The sequence below is a fragment of the Olea europaea genome, chromosome 16, assembly GCF_002742605.1.
Source record: "Olea europaea var. sylvestris chromosome 16, O_europaea_v1, whole genome shotgun sequence".
In the NCBI taxonomy this organism is placed as follows: Eukaryota; Viridiplantae; Streptophyta; class Magnoliopsida; order Lamiales; family Oleaceae; genus Olea; species Olea europaea.
Genome location: NC_036252.1, coordinates 1,720,899 through 1,737,643, shown reverse-complemented (window position 1 = coordinate 1,737,643; position 16,745 = coordinate 1,720,899). Strand labels below are relative to the sequence as shown.

Below are 16,745 nucleotides of genomic sequence, written 5' to 3'. Positions count from 1 at the left end.
GGGGGGTGGAGTAAACGGTACTTGATGGAAGAATTATAATGATACGGGGTGACACTACATGGCTTTGCTCCAATTCTGAACAACCAAACAATATTTATAACCCACTGGAAGCTTTTGATGGGTGAAATTCCTGTTCAAAATGAACTATAAGTTATATGCTACTTACATGTTTAAAGACCCACACAGTAAACTCCATCCCCGACTGCTTCAACCTGGAGGTGGTATCAGTTCCTAAAAGGAAGAGACAAAAAGATTTAACCATATTTTCAGTTCAAGAGGCAAAAGATTCAAGTTTTAAGAAACCGGAGAAGGGGTAAATTTTGATGTCAAACTAAAAGTATTAAAAATAAACTATGTTTTTAAAAATTTGCAATGCTCCATTACACTTTCATTCAGATAGTAGAATATGCACTAATTTCATAGTTACTGACAACAAAAAAGGAATTAAATTTAAGCCATTTTCAAAATAAGGGAAATGAGATACATATAACTACGCTGTACCGCTCACTACTAGTTCTTGCGAGGGTTATAATTGCCAAAACAACCAAGAATCAAGCTGATTTTCCTTCACATAAAGTAGTTTCTCAACCTTGAGTTCATTTTCTAAATTCAGGGACTGAAAACTAATATTGGCTTCCTTTCACTTGTGGTCTAGATGTATCTAATAAATGACATCATTCAATTTTTTTTTCCATAACACCGCATTCAATGAAAACAGTGAGAAGAATGAAACAACATTGGCTACTCTAATAACATACTTCATCACAATGAAACCAAAATACGAACCTAAAATAGTGACAGTAATTGCACTAAAAGTCTAAAAGCCAAAAACAAAGAGGTACATTTGACTTTGATGTTGAGGTAGTAAAATCCAAATGCAAAAAGGTATGTTATTAAGGGCTACTAACAGGTATTTTCATCCAAAAGTTTAGATGCATTTATTTATATAAATTTTATCTTCATCCATTATCTTAATTCCAATTCAAACTCAACTGAACAAACACTTTTCAACTCAACTTACATTTCGTTTAAACCTAATAGCTGTGTTCTTCATTTTTTATTCCGATTCCGAGGATCTCATTTCCATCCCAAGGAGGAACATATGCCCCCTTAAAATCCTTCAAGCTTTTAGCAAACACATTGGCTACCTTATCCACATCAAATCCCACCACAAAATCCATCATCAGAGGACTTATGAGAGTGTTTCTAAAATTGGCCAGCATCAAAGCACCGCCAACCTTAACAGATTACCAATTTCCAGCAAGTTTTAAGAAAGAAACACCCACAGAAAACATCCACGAAGATCATCCAAGCATCAGTGTTTCATACAAAATGCATCAGTTTAAGATTTCCAACACACTGTCCATACAAAATCATTAATCCTGTTCTCCTTTGAGATATAATTGATACATATCCAAAACAGAGATTTTCAATTTAACTTTTAAAGAAAAAAGGTAAGAAAACTAGAAGGCAAGAAAATTCTTCTTTATCCATATCAGAATCCTGAACCCTTTATCTTTGGCATGCAGAGACCAAAAAATAAAAACTAAAAAATGGATCATAGACAATCGACTTAAATCTCTAAAACTATGACGCATATAAACATCAGAGATTTGGATAGTCCTTCCAGAGGGAAAAGAAATACAATTCAGGACCAGTCTCAAAACTCAAAACAGATTATTCACCAACCCTAAGCTCTAGCACATGAAAACTCTCCCCCATAGATATGCAGAAAATCAGAGATGCAATAAAAGCATTCAGATTACCAAATATACAGCTGAAAATGCACTGCAAAGTTGATGGGAAACTGTTTGCTGCAGCAATTGACCGGCAGAAAATCGACATCAGTCTCACTCTCAAAGCTGGATTTGCTGGACTGACTTTAGATTCTGGAGAAATATTTTCAGACCCTGTGGTTCCTAAATGGCATGGAACATAACATTAATTATGTTACAGCCGCCTGATATGTCAACATATTGAAGAAGTAACTGCCTTCACCATCCACCAATGTTTACTAAGCATACAATCAACAAATAGAATCTCGTTATATAAACTTATGTTCCATGAGAGTCAAGACAGTGCTCCATACCATTAAATAGGAAAAATAGTTTGTTAATCAGCTTCGGATCATCTAAATTCACACCAGAAGCATTCTTCTTCAAGACCTCCTCAGCTTTCTTTACAACAGACTCTTGACTTCAGCAAAACAACCAATATAAACACATAATCAAAATTTGGGAAAATTTAGAAACTTATTAACATTTATCAAATATTCAGCGAGTGACCAACTGGTACCTGTCAGCACATGCAGAAATGTAGAGAGGGTAAACAAGTTCAGGAGGCAACTCCAAAGCCACAAGGATATTCATCATTCCCAACTACAGAGTTAAAAATATAAAAGATATTTTCAGTCAAAAACAACAAAAATGGATGTGAACATTATGAACATGGTCAGAGTAAACTTTAGACAAAAGTTTGAATCAATCTATTGTTATGTCAATAGTATTTAATGCTTCTATGAATAGTACCTTCCTATTTTGAAGCATATCATTTTTCAGCGGTTGTTTTCCTGTAATTCGTTCACATTGAACAGATGAAAGCCCAGCTGGACATCCTCCACTGCAAAAGCAGCCTTCACTTTCACTTTACAAGACGAATGTATAGATGAACTGAATTCAGGAAAAATACATGCAGCAATATAAATAAGACTACTCAAACCTCTGAGGTGGTGGCTGATACAAAATTGTAAAAAGACAAAATTCAAGAAATATCTCGCTGTCCTTAGAACCACGTAGCATCCTATATTTTGCAGCAACTTCATCACTGATTTGAGTTGAATGGCACTCACCAATCACCTGAAACCAAAATCTTAGCAGTTGATACAGTATATGAAGAGATGCCAATATTTACATCATTATTGACTGGACAGAGACAGAGTGAAAGAGAATTTTATACGTTGAATGGCCCGTGGGCTATGGCAATCATATCCAATGATGTAAATGAGGAGAGATATTTTTGTGATAAAGGTCTTTCACGACCAACCAGAGACAGTTTACCAAGAATATAAAATGCAATTAAGAAGGGTGCAATCTAAAACTTTTACCAAATTTAACATGCATTTAATATGACTGCTTTTCAGCTCTGATAGTATTACATGACACTTCGGGAACCTAGTCATAGGTGCATTGAAAACACAATACATTGTATGACAACTGATCTTGAAATACATAACTTCAATATCATACATTTCTCCTCCTATGAACAGATTTCTTTTTCTACCAAAACAATGTACCCTCTACAAGGTGTGTGCTATTTAGGGCTTTTATTTAAGAAGCCGCAATTTAGGATGGCCAGCTACTTTAATCCCTTGAATTTTTCACTCTTATTTTGAAGCTACTTAGTTAATAGAAGTGCTCGACAAATACATAGAAACAATCTAACAATAAGAATGCGCAGTTAAAGTAGGGGGGGAGTCTAATATAATATCAAGCATTTTGTCCAGAATTTTGGCGGTGGGCGCATTGGTTTCTTCTCTTATTTCTTCCTGAGAGCTAATATATAAAATTTTCAGACTGGTACTTTTCTTGTTGAAATACATTAGATAAATGTAGCATTCAACATCAAAATAAAATGTGGAAGGTTCTCCCGGCATAACTAAATTTATTTTAGCTTATTATAAAACAGAATTTTTATGAATATTTAAACAGGCAGGCGAGTTTCAATTGAAGCTCATCAGAAAGTTTAGAAATCACAAAAATGGATAGTACAGAGAAAAGTATATCTCCAAACAAATTTTAGCTTGTTAATAAATCTAATATATGTAAGGGGTCAGGCTTGTGTATTGGTGATCCACTTGCAAGGAAACTAACAAGAGAAAGCAATGCTGCAGCTTCACAACTTACAAAATGGTTAAACTAAAGATTACCTTAGCTGTGAGTCTCAACAATATATCCTGATGAAGAGGAGGAAGCTTTGATATGTTAGCTAAAAATACAGGTGCCATGATTTGTTTTTCCTGAGAAGTTATTCAAAAGCCAAGTGAAAAAGAAAATAATTTATTTTAATAGATTTGTAAACATACCAAATAGATTAATACAGACCTCCTTGGGCACACGTTCTATTGCCATCTCAATGTACATTATGCAAAAGTTTCTAATCATTGGTGCAGCACTAGACTCCATATACAATTTCCATAACTCGGATAGTGGTAGACCAATCTGTTGCTGGTGCTTCACTCTCTTGTTCACATGACTCAGGATCTCGATAACCTAAAACATGGAAGAAAATATCAATTTACACAACTACAGAAATGACTATCCAAAAATAAACACAAAAATAGATAATTGGAGATGCATAAGAGGGCCAACTATCCAAAGTCTCCACTTAGCTCAATTTTCTTTTGTCTAGTGCAGAAAAAAAAATGTAATAATGTACAATAAAAAATGATGAGCTATGTGCTTCAAGGTTGTGACCTGCTACAGCAGAAAGAGATCAAGCGAACATAAAAAATGATGTAAAATCATCAGAACTTGTCTTTTTCTATTTCACCAAAAGGTAAATGTTAATGCACGATTAACTCAGAGAATGAAGGGAAAATTTTCTCTTTTTCTGATAAAAAGACCAAAATGCAACCAAATTTCTCTTTGATTAATGGGAATAGACAAATTTCTTGCTGCCTGGTAGTGAAGCTCATGTCACCATACGAGCTCTTGATATATATTTACTTATCTTTTACACCAAGTAAGTCAGCTTCAATATCTTCCCAGATTTCTACTTCTACAAGTCAGATATTTATTTTTTATTTTATTAAATGTTTTTAGTGGACCACCCTCCCAAGTGCTTGCACTATTTTTTCTTTTCTTTTGAGGCCAAAAGAGTAGAATTTCTCGTGAATGAATGGTGATGAGTTTTGATCTCAAAATGTGTATCTCTGTTGGTAAAATTATGAGAACTTACCTTGATTTAGAGTACTAGGAGATATAACACGATCAAAATATGATACTTCATAAACCTGAATTTGGTTCAAAAAGTCTCTACATTTCAAGAACGAAAGAGACAGAGAGAGACAATATTGCTTATGGGTATTCTTTATTTCCTCAATATCTGAATATGCAGAGCCTAGTAGGTATCCTAAAGAATAATCCATATTAATGAAAATTTGTTCCAAATTCAACCCTGATGCCCCAATTCCATGCCACCGAATATAGTGTACTCTGCTCAAATGCTTAAAACCGGGACAGCCAGGTTCTACTATCCAAATCCAAAATCTGAACTGAAACCTCTACCATCTAAATACTAACTACCTCCAGAGAAACCAAAAAACAGTCATTATCATTATTAATTTAACGCAAAAAGTAAGTCTTTATGCAGAAGAATTTTTATCCCACGCTTCATTGTAAATCAAAAGCAATTAGAAGCAAATTACTCTTCAACCCACCACACAAATGATTTCATATTTTGAGGTGAGTAGTATAATTGATTAGCATCACAAAGAATTCGCTCAAGTTAGAATTTTCCTGATTGTCACTACACTTCTAGTCTTCTACAATCTACTACGTTCAAGTATCCCCACACACAAAATGTAATCTAATTATACGAGATTTGTGAAACCCACAAAATATGAAAAAAGAGTACTTTGTTTCGCAGAGGGGTGGAAGGAGAGGAGAGGCAGGCGATTGAGAGTGGAAGAAGCTTGGAGAGCAAGTCTTGTAGCTTAGGGTCGTCGCAGAGTGCGAGGCGAGTCAACATTCTGTCTAGCATTTCCTCTTTCTCTTCATCGGATTTTCCAGACAGGACCGATGACAAGGAGGCGGAGGAGGAAGATGATTCAGCCATGATTTTTGTTGGGTTTTTGGGTCTGAACTCTGAAGAAAGAATTGAATCCTGAAAAATCAAAATCAGATTTCGGTCGCTAAATGGGTGCGTCAAAAAAAATACACAAACTTCGAATCTCCAAAATAAGAACCATAGAGCTTCAAGTCAGCTAATTCGTCCATTGCAAATTTGATTGACAAAGAAAATAATTTTTTTATTTTTTTATTTTTTTTTTGGGTACTTCGACCAGATTTTCGTTTTTGAAAACAAGGAAAATATCATGTTCAAGTTAATTTTTTGTGCGTACAAAATAAACTTTCTTTCCACATTTTTAATAAATTACTTATTCAAGGATTATGAATTGCAATAAAATTCTTGACATTACGATGTAGGTAGAAGAACTAATCCAATAATTGTATTTATCACTTATTATCACGGAAGACTCGATCTTTCACAAGAAAAGATTAATGTGTTTGTACTTTTCAGTACGCGAAATAATTTTACATTGATAGGTACAAGTTGAGTCGCATTGATAGGTACAAATTGTGTTACCATTCTATTAATTTTAGCAACTATATCCATGAAACTAAAAGTATCTCCAAAATGCTATTTAGAAGTGAGATATTATTTATTTTAACGAGTTAAACATCGAGATTAAGCACCAAGATACTTTATTTTAACTTTCCAAAATAGAGAGTATGTTTGGTTTTCCACATAACTCACTTTCTTCGCATATCTTCATGACTGTATATAATACAAATATAAATTTTAATGCTCCACTACTTAAATTATTTATATTATATCACATTTTTTAGCTACTCACATGTAAAGAATACATATTAAGTAAAAGTGAGGGAAAATTGAATGTTCGCAAGTGAAATAAAGAGTTTGCTGAAGCATAAAAATTTTTACTTTTTAAATTTAAAGATGTTTGACGTTATAATCAATACATTCTTTAAAAATAAAGAATCTCTTAAATATACTCTAAAATATGTCTGCACCATCCTCTAACTTCTCATCATCGACCAACTAATAGTGTAATGGTATCACCAAACCCCATCAAGTAGGATTCTTCTTAAAATCACTTGTCATCACATCGGACCTCAGTTCCTATATCTCATCCACCGACAAAGGATATAATTTCTAATTGGCACAGTGGTGGCCCTAAGTATAGGCGAGGCAGACGATTGCCTAAGGCTCCGCTTTGATGAGGGCCACAAATAATGTAAAGTTAATTTGTTGGTTGAAAAGAAATGACAATTATATTTATAAAATTCTGTAAAATAGAATTATTGTATGCAAATATAAGAAACTAATAAAAATTGAAAATATAAAAATATTTAAATATATATAAATGACAAGAAACTTATCACTTACATTTATTTATTACAAACTTTACTTTTCCTCTTTATAACTAAATTGGCACTTTCTCTTCCAAACATTCATTTTCTTTTCTTAACCAAACAAAAGATCTTTTTGTTTCTTCAAATTCCACGTCCGACAATCATACACCATTAGTTTTTCTATCCAACAAGATATAAATTATCTCGCTTTGAGTTAAAATTTTCAAGATTCAATTTAGCATATTGGTTTGATCTCACTATCATTGTTATAACCTTATATGTTTCTTTTTTTTATCTCTTATCTTCAAAACACATACTACAGAATACATAGGTTGTTATTATATTATTTTGTTTTAATCTCTTGATAATAATATTTTTAGATGTTTACTGAAAGTAATTTGAATTTAATAATTCTTTGTCCGTATTCATACAAATACTTTTTATTTTTAAGTTAATTTCTTATAAATTAATATAAAATTAGAATCTTGTTTGTATTTGATTATCATTTTCATTATTTTATTACACTATCTTTTCCAGTCAACATTCTCCAATTTTGTTCATAAATCACTCGAATGTATATTGAATTTTGTTTGAAATAGTTGTTGTGAGAAAATAATTATAGAAACAAACATACCTCTTTGCCATTGCATCATAATTCTGTCTGTCAAACTTTACTTATAATTTGTATTGCACGTTGAAATTTGACATTTTGTTAATTTCCTATTCAAATTTTTGTCTGTGTTAGATTCTTCATAATTATATTAAGCCCCTATTTGGTATCAATTAAAATATAGTCAAAATCAACAATTAACTTTAACCACATATTTTATGGGTTTCACAACTTTTAATCCACGTTTTCATCTAATTCTATTAAAATATACTAAAAATTTGATTTTAATCTCCATCAAACAAAGACTAAAACTCGAGGCTTCGTATTTGAAATTGACATAAGACCCCCAAATTATCAGGGTCGCCTTGTTGGCACCTAATTTTGTCCTTGTTTCACCTTAGAAAATGGCATTCTAGTAGAATTGATTAGTTTCGATTTTTGTGTTGGGTCCCAAAACAATTCAACTCAATCCAACCCAATCTCTACAGGCAACTCTAACTTGCAACCCCATCGCATTGGAATAAATTAGGGGAACGCGGTTCGATTTGAGCGGTTTGTGCTGTATTTTCAACTCAAACCATTTTTCGCGGTTTGAAATTTTTTCAAACCAAACCAAACCATAATTTGCGGTTTGGTTTGGTTTGGTTTTAATCCATGATTTGCCATTTGATATTGTAGTAATGTATTTAACAAAAGTTAAATATAAGTTTAAACGAGAATTAATAATGTTAAATGTTAAATTACATTCATATTTTCAAAATTGGTTGCTAAAAGATATTAATAGAACAAATACATATTTTTTCATTTTTATTTACATTTTCTTGTTTGACATTTATATTGTCATATAACGGTTGGTAAATGTAGAGTTATATTCTGTTTTTATAGTTTGGCTAAAACTCATTTCGTCTTACTAGTGAGATATTAGATAAGGATTGAATGTGATATGTTTAGATGTACAGAGATAGATAGATTTTCGGCTTATTGGAAACTGACGAATTTCATCCTTTAACTACTTTATGAAAGTAAAAAATAATAGTACTAGTTAGAAAACTTTATCATTTTCACACAATCAATACGCTCGGTCCTTCATTCTTTCCAAGTTATAAACAAATTCATTAATCATCTAGGCACATAAATAATCATTTTTCTATCCAAACCACAACTCACAAGTATATAATAAGTTTAAAAAAATAAAATAAAAGAAAGCAAAATGAAAAAATGGCTTGAATAAGAATCTAAAACTTATTGAAAGAGAAGAGAGAAAGAGGTGATTCAGATAGAGATTAATAAACTAACAGGCAAAGGCAATTGACGATTCGTACAGCAGCGGCAAACAAGCATCAATTTTAGGGAAATAAGAGTTTATTTCAGGGCTTTTGAAATTTTAAACGTGATTTGCAGACGTAGTTTTGTTGAATATGACTTGGATTGTTGAAAATATATGTTATTTTTTTCATTTCATATGATTTTGGAATAATTTTAGTTTAGTTTAGATATTGAGTAAGGACATATGTTGTGAACCTATTAAATCATAAGTCAACAATGATGAAATTAATTTACTTTCTATGATTATTTCAATAGGTTGGTCGTGATTTGTATTGCTAAATTGATATATTTTTTTTAAAAAAAGTGAAAACTATAAAATTTTTAAGTTAATAAAATTAATATTTTAATTAAAAATTTTAAAACGGTTCAGTTTGATTTTACGCGATTTTTGAAAATTAAAACCTAAACCAAACCATTTTGAAACGGTTTAGTTCAGTTTGAGGGAAAAGAAACCACGGTTTCATGTGGACTCGAACCAACAGTTTTAACTCAACAGTTTCGGTTCGATTTGCGATTTTGCGGTTTTTTTGTGTAGCCCTAGAATAAACGAAATTGAAGGTGAGAGATAAATGAAAAATATGTGATCAAAAGAAATAAATTTTAGAGGAAAAGTGATTCTAAGGGTATGCAATTTCAGTAAAAAGCGAACATCTTGATGTAAATTATAAATAGTGGATATTTTTAAAACGCGTTAACAAATTGAACATGGGTAATTAGCACATGACATCTTTACTTTTTACTATTATCGTGAAAAACGTTACCGTCTTGTATTTTTTTCACCCTTATTTTTATATTTCATTGCGCAAAAAGTCATTTTTCATTCATTTTTTCAATTAAAAGCTATGAAATAATTAATATAGCCTTCTATTTAAATAAAAGAAAAAGAAAGAAATGATAGCAGTTATAGTCCTAAATTTTTTAAAAAGTGCAAACGAGTCACAAATAAATTAATAAAAGGATAATTAGCCACATAATGTCCCTATCTTTCACTATTATTGTGAAAAAAAGGCCTATGCCTTTCATATTTTGCATTCTCACCCTTTATTATACCTATGATTACGAAAACTATCCTTTATATCCAATTCATCCAGTTTCTCATTTAAAAACTGTAAAATAACGAATATACCCTCATAGTTATTTATTATTATTATTTTTAAAATAAAGAACTAATTGCAACTACGGTCCCAAATTATTTTAAAAAGTGCAAATGAGTCCCAAATAAATTATTATAGAATTTTCAAAAATATTTATTTTTTTATTTAAATAGGAGGGTATATTTGTTATTTCACATCTTTTATTGAGAGATTGGATGAAAATTGATAAAAATTATGGTTTGCACAATTAAATGTGTAATTAAGGGTGAAAATGTAAAAAAATAAAAGTATGGACATTTTTTACAATAATAATGAAAGGTATGCATATTATGTGCTAATTAACCTTTTACTAATTTATTTGGGACTCGGTTGCATGTTTTTAAAAAAAAGGGATTGTAGTTGCAATTAGTTTTTTTCCTTTTTCTTTTTATTTTATTTAAAGAAAATGGTATATTTGTCATTTCACAACTTTTAATTGACAAAACGGATGAAAATGATCTTTTTACACAATATAATGTGGAAATAAAGGTGAAAATATCAAACAAAGAAAAAAGAAAAAAGTAAGGACATTTTCTTGAATATGCATGGAATTTCCTCCATGTCAAAAATAAAACTTTTTGACATTTAAATGGATTTAATATATGGATTCCATCCAAAAGGATGAACATAATAAATTGAAAGTTTGGACACTTCAAAATCAAGGAAATTTGAATAGGAACTAATATTATCCCCAGGGTGATGTTTGGATAGCCCAGCTCCACATTTCCTTGTAAGTAATTTGAATAGGAACTACTGTGTGATGTGTCAGCTAAATTACCTTAGCTCATGATTGGGCTCAATTAAAATGAGATTTTGGGGAAAATATGTTTTAAAATAGTGATTTTTTGGAAAAGTATGTTGTTTAAAAATAAAAAAAAATTTGAATTTTGCGTAGCATTATTTTATGAAAAAATATGTGATTAAAAATGATTTCTGAAAAAAAAATGAAGCCCAAACAAGTATTATCCGGTTATTAACTTTAATTGCAGTTATTAATTTTTATATATAACTTTATAAAAATAATTTAATATATTTAGATAAGTTATTTTTCTCATAGTAACTAAAAACTGATTTCTAAGCAGTAGAATATGAGTGCTTTTTAAAAATAGAGAAGTCCCAATCATTACATTTAATAAACTACAAATTTCAAAAATCAATTTTTTAAATTATTCAAATCACATTTGAATTGACTGATGATGATTAAAAAAAAAAGTAAAATAAGAGATAATGAAAAAGCAATAAATATTTTTTAAAAAAGCAAAAGTAAAGAGCCAAAATAGAGAATATGTTAGAATGTACAAAAAATCAACTCTCTAAATTTTAGCAGTGCTTTCTATTATGCATATAATGGTCTTTAATATGAATAATTTAAGAAATATAAAAGTGAAACTTATAATTTTGGTTAGGAATTAAAGACGAGATATGACACAATATGAAGTAGCAATTACAACACTAGAGAAATACAAGAAAAATTGGCAAATGAATAAAGAATTTGTTATAATGGAGAAATAATACAATAATATTGTGTTTACTCTATTGTCTGACTCTTTAAAACTCATACAAAGTCATATGAAAAGTCAATAATTCGTGTGGAGTATATATAGGATTTAAAAAGAATATGTTTTTAAGTGGAAAAAGGATAAAAAAATCGTGTAAAAAAGAAGGAAATAATTTTTTTCTCGAATAAATATTCCGATTGAGCTGCATCTTCGTGGGAAGTGAGCGTCGCAACATCATTCGAACACCAAGAAGGTGGTAGGCGAGCAGTAGTGTAGGCACCTTCAATGCCGCCCATGCGATGAATTTCAAGATAAATCTCACTTTTTGATCTCTTTAACACCTTCTTCAATCAAAATACTACTTCCAATGAAATTTGGGTTACAATATTAAAAATTTTAAAAATAGTATTGATAAAATATAAATAGAGAGTGAGTTCGACTCTCCAAATGTAGAGAGCCTAACTAGCTCTCTCTCTTATGAATCAGATAGATTCATATCTAAAAGAGGTTGACAATAAGTTTTTTCAAAATTGACTATTTGACCCTCTATTAAAGGTGTTCCAGAAATGTCTGCGATCGAGTAAATAGTTCTACGTTCTCAATAACCATGAAATGATCATCTTTGGGTGATCCTTTTGTCGACGGATGCTCCTATTACACTCGAATAAAGAGTATCCTGAAACCTAATTTTAAAGTTAGACTTTTTAAAATAAAAGGGAATCTCGTTTTTAAATAGTAGATGGTCTTAAAATCATTGACCAAGCCGATGTAAAATCATTGACCAAGCCGATGTCTTTAAACTTGTCATTAAGTGATTTCAATGTTTTAAAAATATGTTCGAGCATTGATTTAAAGAAGATAAGGATTTAAAGGTAAAGTTTAGGATCAATTCAAATGTTGAAGTGCTACTAAATGAAAATATTAGAAAAGTAATATTTTAGGAGAATTGACTTGTTCTTTTTGTGAACCAGCACAATCTTGAGTTGTTTTAACTATGCGATTTTTGAAATTTTATCTAAAGTTGGACTTGTTCTTATTTATTTTTTTCCCCTAACAGCACTAGCTAGTTCGATCGAATTTTGGTAAGCTTAATAATAATAATAAATAAAAAAAATTATAACTTGTATGAGAAGAGGTAGAAGTTGACAAGTTAATACAATGTTTTTATGTGTAAAAGTCTAAAAGAGCAAGCAAATCATTTGACTAAAACACCAATCTCATTAAGAGTTGAACCAAGGACCTATGGACGGGGCTACCCCGTCTCGACATGTAGTTGTCCCTCAATAGTAAATAAGCTTTCTAGAGGGTTTGTAATTCAAGTTGTAGAGCTTCTTTTAAATTATTTTTGATCTTATCGAAGAATATTATAAAAGTGTCTTCGTATTAAAATTTGAAACAAAGATAATGATAGATGGAACAAACTCAAAAGAAGATGAAAAGAAGATATTCATTTACTTCATCTAAATTTTAAAATAATAATAATAATAATAAAATATTGTCTCTTTCAAGAGATGCATTGTACAGAATAAGAATAAGAATAATAATAATAATAAAGGAATTAACACGTATTGTCCAATCTAATAAATAACATTAAATAAAAAAAAAATTATGAATCCAAAAGATATAATACTATAAAAATGTAGTTTATTTTTTTCCTTCAAATATATGGAATAAATCATACGTTACATACAAATAGAACCACACATTTTGAGCATCTTAATACATACCTCACAAGAATTATTCCTAAAAATAAAACAAAGAAAATAAATAAATTTAAAAATCATCACTACTAATCAATAAATACATAAAGGTCCTAGCAAAAATAAAATTGCACTCAATTGAACACCAAAGACTCTTGAAAAAGCAAATAAAGGAACAGATTGAGATGGTTCTACTGTATCATCACTGGTATCCTTAGGATTATCAAAATTAGATGGAACCAAAGTTTCCGGTGCCGACTCATCGTCTCCGGATTCTGGGCTAATCGGGGCCGGAGAATTGTCAGACGATGACTTTAAACTTGGAGGTAATCCTTGGCCATAAGTCACATTAATCTTAAAATGCTGCCCTTTTTGGCATTGCCATCCATCATAATCACTTGAGAAAAAATAAGTCATTCCCACTTTGACAAGAGGAACTGCAACAGAAACAGGGTGTGGTGTGGTGGATGATGGATCATCAGATGACCATTGCACTGTGTCATTGTCTAGGGCATCCTCATAATCACAGAGCTCGTAGGTTGTGAAATTGTATGTTTGGATGACTGAATGATTGTTGTCTGTGTTGAAAACTGCATTGACAAATTAGCAAGAAGAGTAGTCACGTGAATGCAAGTAGGAAAAACCCGATGCTCGAGCTATGTTTTGTATGTGAGATTGGATAATACAGAACAACATTAAAGAATACAAGAATAAAGAGAAGTAAAAGGGATCCCAATTTTATTTTTATTTTTTTGAAAAAAATACTCGCTTTAAATATTGAGCACGTAGAGATGCTCATTTATTGATAATAAAATTGACTCGTGTCAAAATAAAATAAAATTTAAACGAATACGTGTGATCCTTCCCTAACAGGGAGATGCTCATTTATTGACAATAAAATGTCTTGTGTCAAAAGAAAAAGAAAAAAATTTAAATGAATACGTGTGATCCTTCCCTAGCAACTTAAGATTTTTGAGAAGACGATTAACATGGTTCCAAACTAGACCAAAGTTTTTGGTTCTCGTCTTTCCATTACCTTTAATAAAATTGTGCACGCACCGCAAGAAGGAGCGGTAAAAATAATATTTAAATAATTCTTGATGACCTTCTTTTACAAAGTGTTTTATTTTTAAATGAGATGATTCCATACATATCTACAACTCACTGGGACTATACATACCACATCTTTCAGTAATCATTCTTCCAGCATTTGCAAGACACCTTATCATTTCACATGCTACTCTCTTTATTACAAAGGAACATGTAACATGGCAACTCAATTAAAAGTATCTCAAACCACAGCTGTTTCACTTACAGTACAGCTCTATCTAATTCTTTGAAAGAAATATCTGGAAGTTCTGACCAAGAATAAAGATGTACATATCTTTTAGCCGTTCATTTCCATTCCCTTTGGGCCTAGAGACGTAAGAAGTTCGGGCCCATGCGCAAGTATCTGAGGAGATAGAGATTGTTTGGCGGGGATTAAAATTAGATTCTTAGTGTATTTTTTTGATAGAAATTTGTGAAATTTATGGTTGAAAAGTTGTTGGACTCATAAAAAATATGATTAATATTGATTATTTGACTTTGACTCATATTAAAATACGGGGAAGTCTAGAGAATCATACTTACCACTTGAGACAGACCGGACCCACCTCTATTTCTACTTGAGCATAACTCTCCCATTTTTTGTAACTTCTGGTTTTTACCGTTCTAAGCCACTGCTATAATTAGGTAAAAATTATACCAAAACCTAATTCAAAATTACTTAAACCAATTATTAGTGGTTAAACCGTCTCTATTTCATACTATATCTTAATTCTGGAGTACCTATCAATCACTAAAAAGTCAACAACGTGATGACAATAGTGTTTTGGTATATTTAATCCAGTACATTGAATCCAACCACCAAAACTTTTTTATAATTTCCAAAATTATTAGTACAGCTCTAATTATAAGCTGATCATTTTAGTAACTGATTAGCTTACAAAAATATTCTTAATTTCATGACAAATTAAGCAAATCAGCACCACAATTTACCTCCAGAAAATTTGATTAATTAAGCATAGTAAAGGGATTAAACAAGAAGTGAAATTAAAAATTCTAGAAATGTTAGTTATTAATTTTTGGGTAAAAATCTCCAGAACAGTGAGATTAAAGGAAACCAAACCATATTGGAAAGTCTTTTCCCTATTTAGACCATCTGTATCTCTCACTTTGTTTCAAAGATGCATAAAGAGTAAGATCAGCAGCAGCAGTAAAAAATAAAAATAAAAACACACACACACAGAGAAAATGGAATTCTTGAATATACTTACTGAGGAAATCTCCCAGGCTGAAGTTCTTGGTAGAAGCCCATTTCTGGTAATCAACATTAGGCTTTTCAATATTATCATACCATCCTAAAGAATCACCCACAGTGTAGTTCTTGTATGCATCAACAGATCCTGAAAAGGAAAGAAGGGTCAAGAAACTAAAGAGAATCAAGAACACAAGGCTTTGCCTATCAGTATTCTGTAATCCCATTTTCGGTGGGAGTGTTTTGTGAAACTTTGTGCGTACGTAAGAATAAGATTGCCCACTCAGAAGAAAAAGAATAAAGACAACTGCTGTGGAGTAACTAATTGGCTATATATCCACTGCCTTTAATTTATTTTATTTTATTTTATTTATTGCTTTTGGTAATGAGAAAAATAAAAATTTAAGAAGTGCATGTGGCTCTCACAATTATTTTATCTATCTTGAATGATAGCTTCATGTTATCTGTATTATTGTAAAAACGCAGTACTTGTTTCAAGAACTAACGAGTTTGGTACGCAACTGCACTCAAAAAGTTAGAAATGTAAAATGGATAAAATCTTATTTTGTTTTTAAATCTCTTTAATCTTGCTAAGTTGAATATATCAAATGCGTCATATTAAGCCCCCATTTGATTTTTATTACTTGTTTATTAAAATGAAAAATATGACCGTTATTCATTATATTAAGTCACTATATTTGACTTTCTATCTTTTGTGTGGGGCCCATAACGACTATATTTTTCATTCTCATTTTTACATTAATGTGTACCAAACGGAACCTAAATAATTTTATGCCCCCTTTTTTTCCCATTTTACTTATAAATTTACTTAAAAATAAACTTTTGAGCACAGACAAACATGTAGACATAACATTGAATAGATAAACAACCCATTTGCCTTTTTTTCAGCTTTTAAGTACTATACACTTGTATCACAGGGCCTGTCAAAAGCCCAGTTTGAGTGGCTGGCCCCCTATATACTTAGATAAGTTAGATACACATAATAAAGAATTTTCTTTGT

At 30.9% G+C, this 16,745-nt stretch overlaps 2 protein-coding genes across 3 annotated transcripts in view; both read right to left on the bottom strand.

Annotated features, from left to right (window-relative positions):
• LOC111411662 (proteasome-associated protein ECM29 homolog) overlaps positions 1-5,986 on the bottom strand; it is a 29,155-nt gene extending 23,169 nt beyond the window's left edge. Inside the window, exons 1-9 of one of the 2 annotated variants that reach the window (XM_023042211.1) lie at positions 5,635-5,986; positions 4,101-4,268; positions 3,926-4,015; positions 2,719-2,855; positions 2,529-2,619; positions 2,296-2,378; positions 2,090-2,196; positions 1,767-1,919; positions 167-231 (exon numbers count right to left, since the gene is read on the bottom strand). In XM_023042211.1, the coding sequence (XP_022897979.1) occupies positions 167-231; positions 1,767-1,919; positions 2,090-2,196; positions 2,296-2,378; positions 2,529-2,619; positions 2,719-2,855; positions 3,926-4,015; positions 4,101-4,268; positions 5,635-5,835 (1,095 nt within the window). In that variant the 5' untranslated portion in view covers positions 5,836-5,986. The remainder of the gene's footprint in view (positions 1-166; positions 232-1,766; positions 1,920-2,089; positions 2,197-2,295; positions 2,379-2,528; positions 2,620-2,718; positions 2,856-3,925; positions 4,016-4,100; positions 4,269-5,634) is intronic. The other variant, XM_023042210.1, reaches the window with a different exon arrangement.
• Positions 5,987-13,391: 7,405 nt separating this feature from the next.
• Positions 13,392-16,098, bottom strand: LOC111411661 (blue copper protein-like). The gene is made up of 2 exons (XM_023042209.1): positions 15,744-16,098; positions 13,392-14,015 (listed from the first exon to the last, which is right to left on the bottom strand). The coding sequence occupies exons 1-2, from the start codon at positions 15,949-15,951 to the stop codon at positions 13,519-13,521; spliced, it is 705 nt and encodes a 234-aa protein (XP_022897977.1). The 5' UTR covers positions 15,952-16,098; the 3' UTR covers positions 13,392-13,518.
• Positions 16,099-16,745: the final 647 nt, after the last annotated feature.

Bases quoted from the DNA above. Each gene is read 5' to 3' on its own strand.
- LOC111411661 (XM_023042209.1), bottom strand. From the start codon at position 15,951: ATGGGATTACAGAATACTGATAGGCAAAGCCTTGTGTTCTTGATTCTC. The intron at 14,016-15,743 runs GTAAGTATATTC...TTGTCAATGCAG, and splicing joins CAGCCTGGGAGATTTCCTCA to TTTTCAACACAGACAACAAT.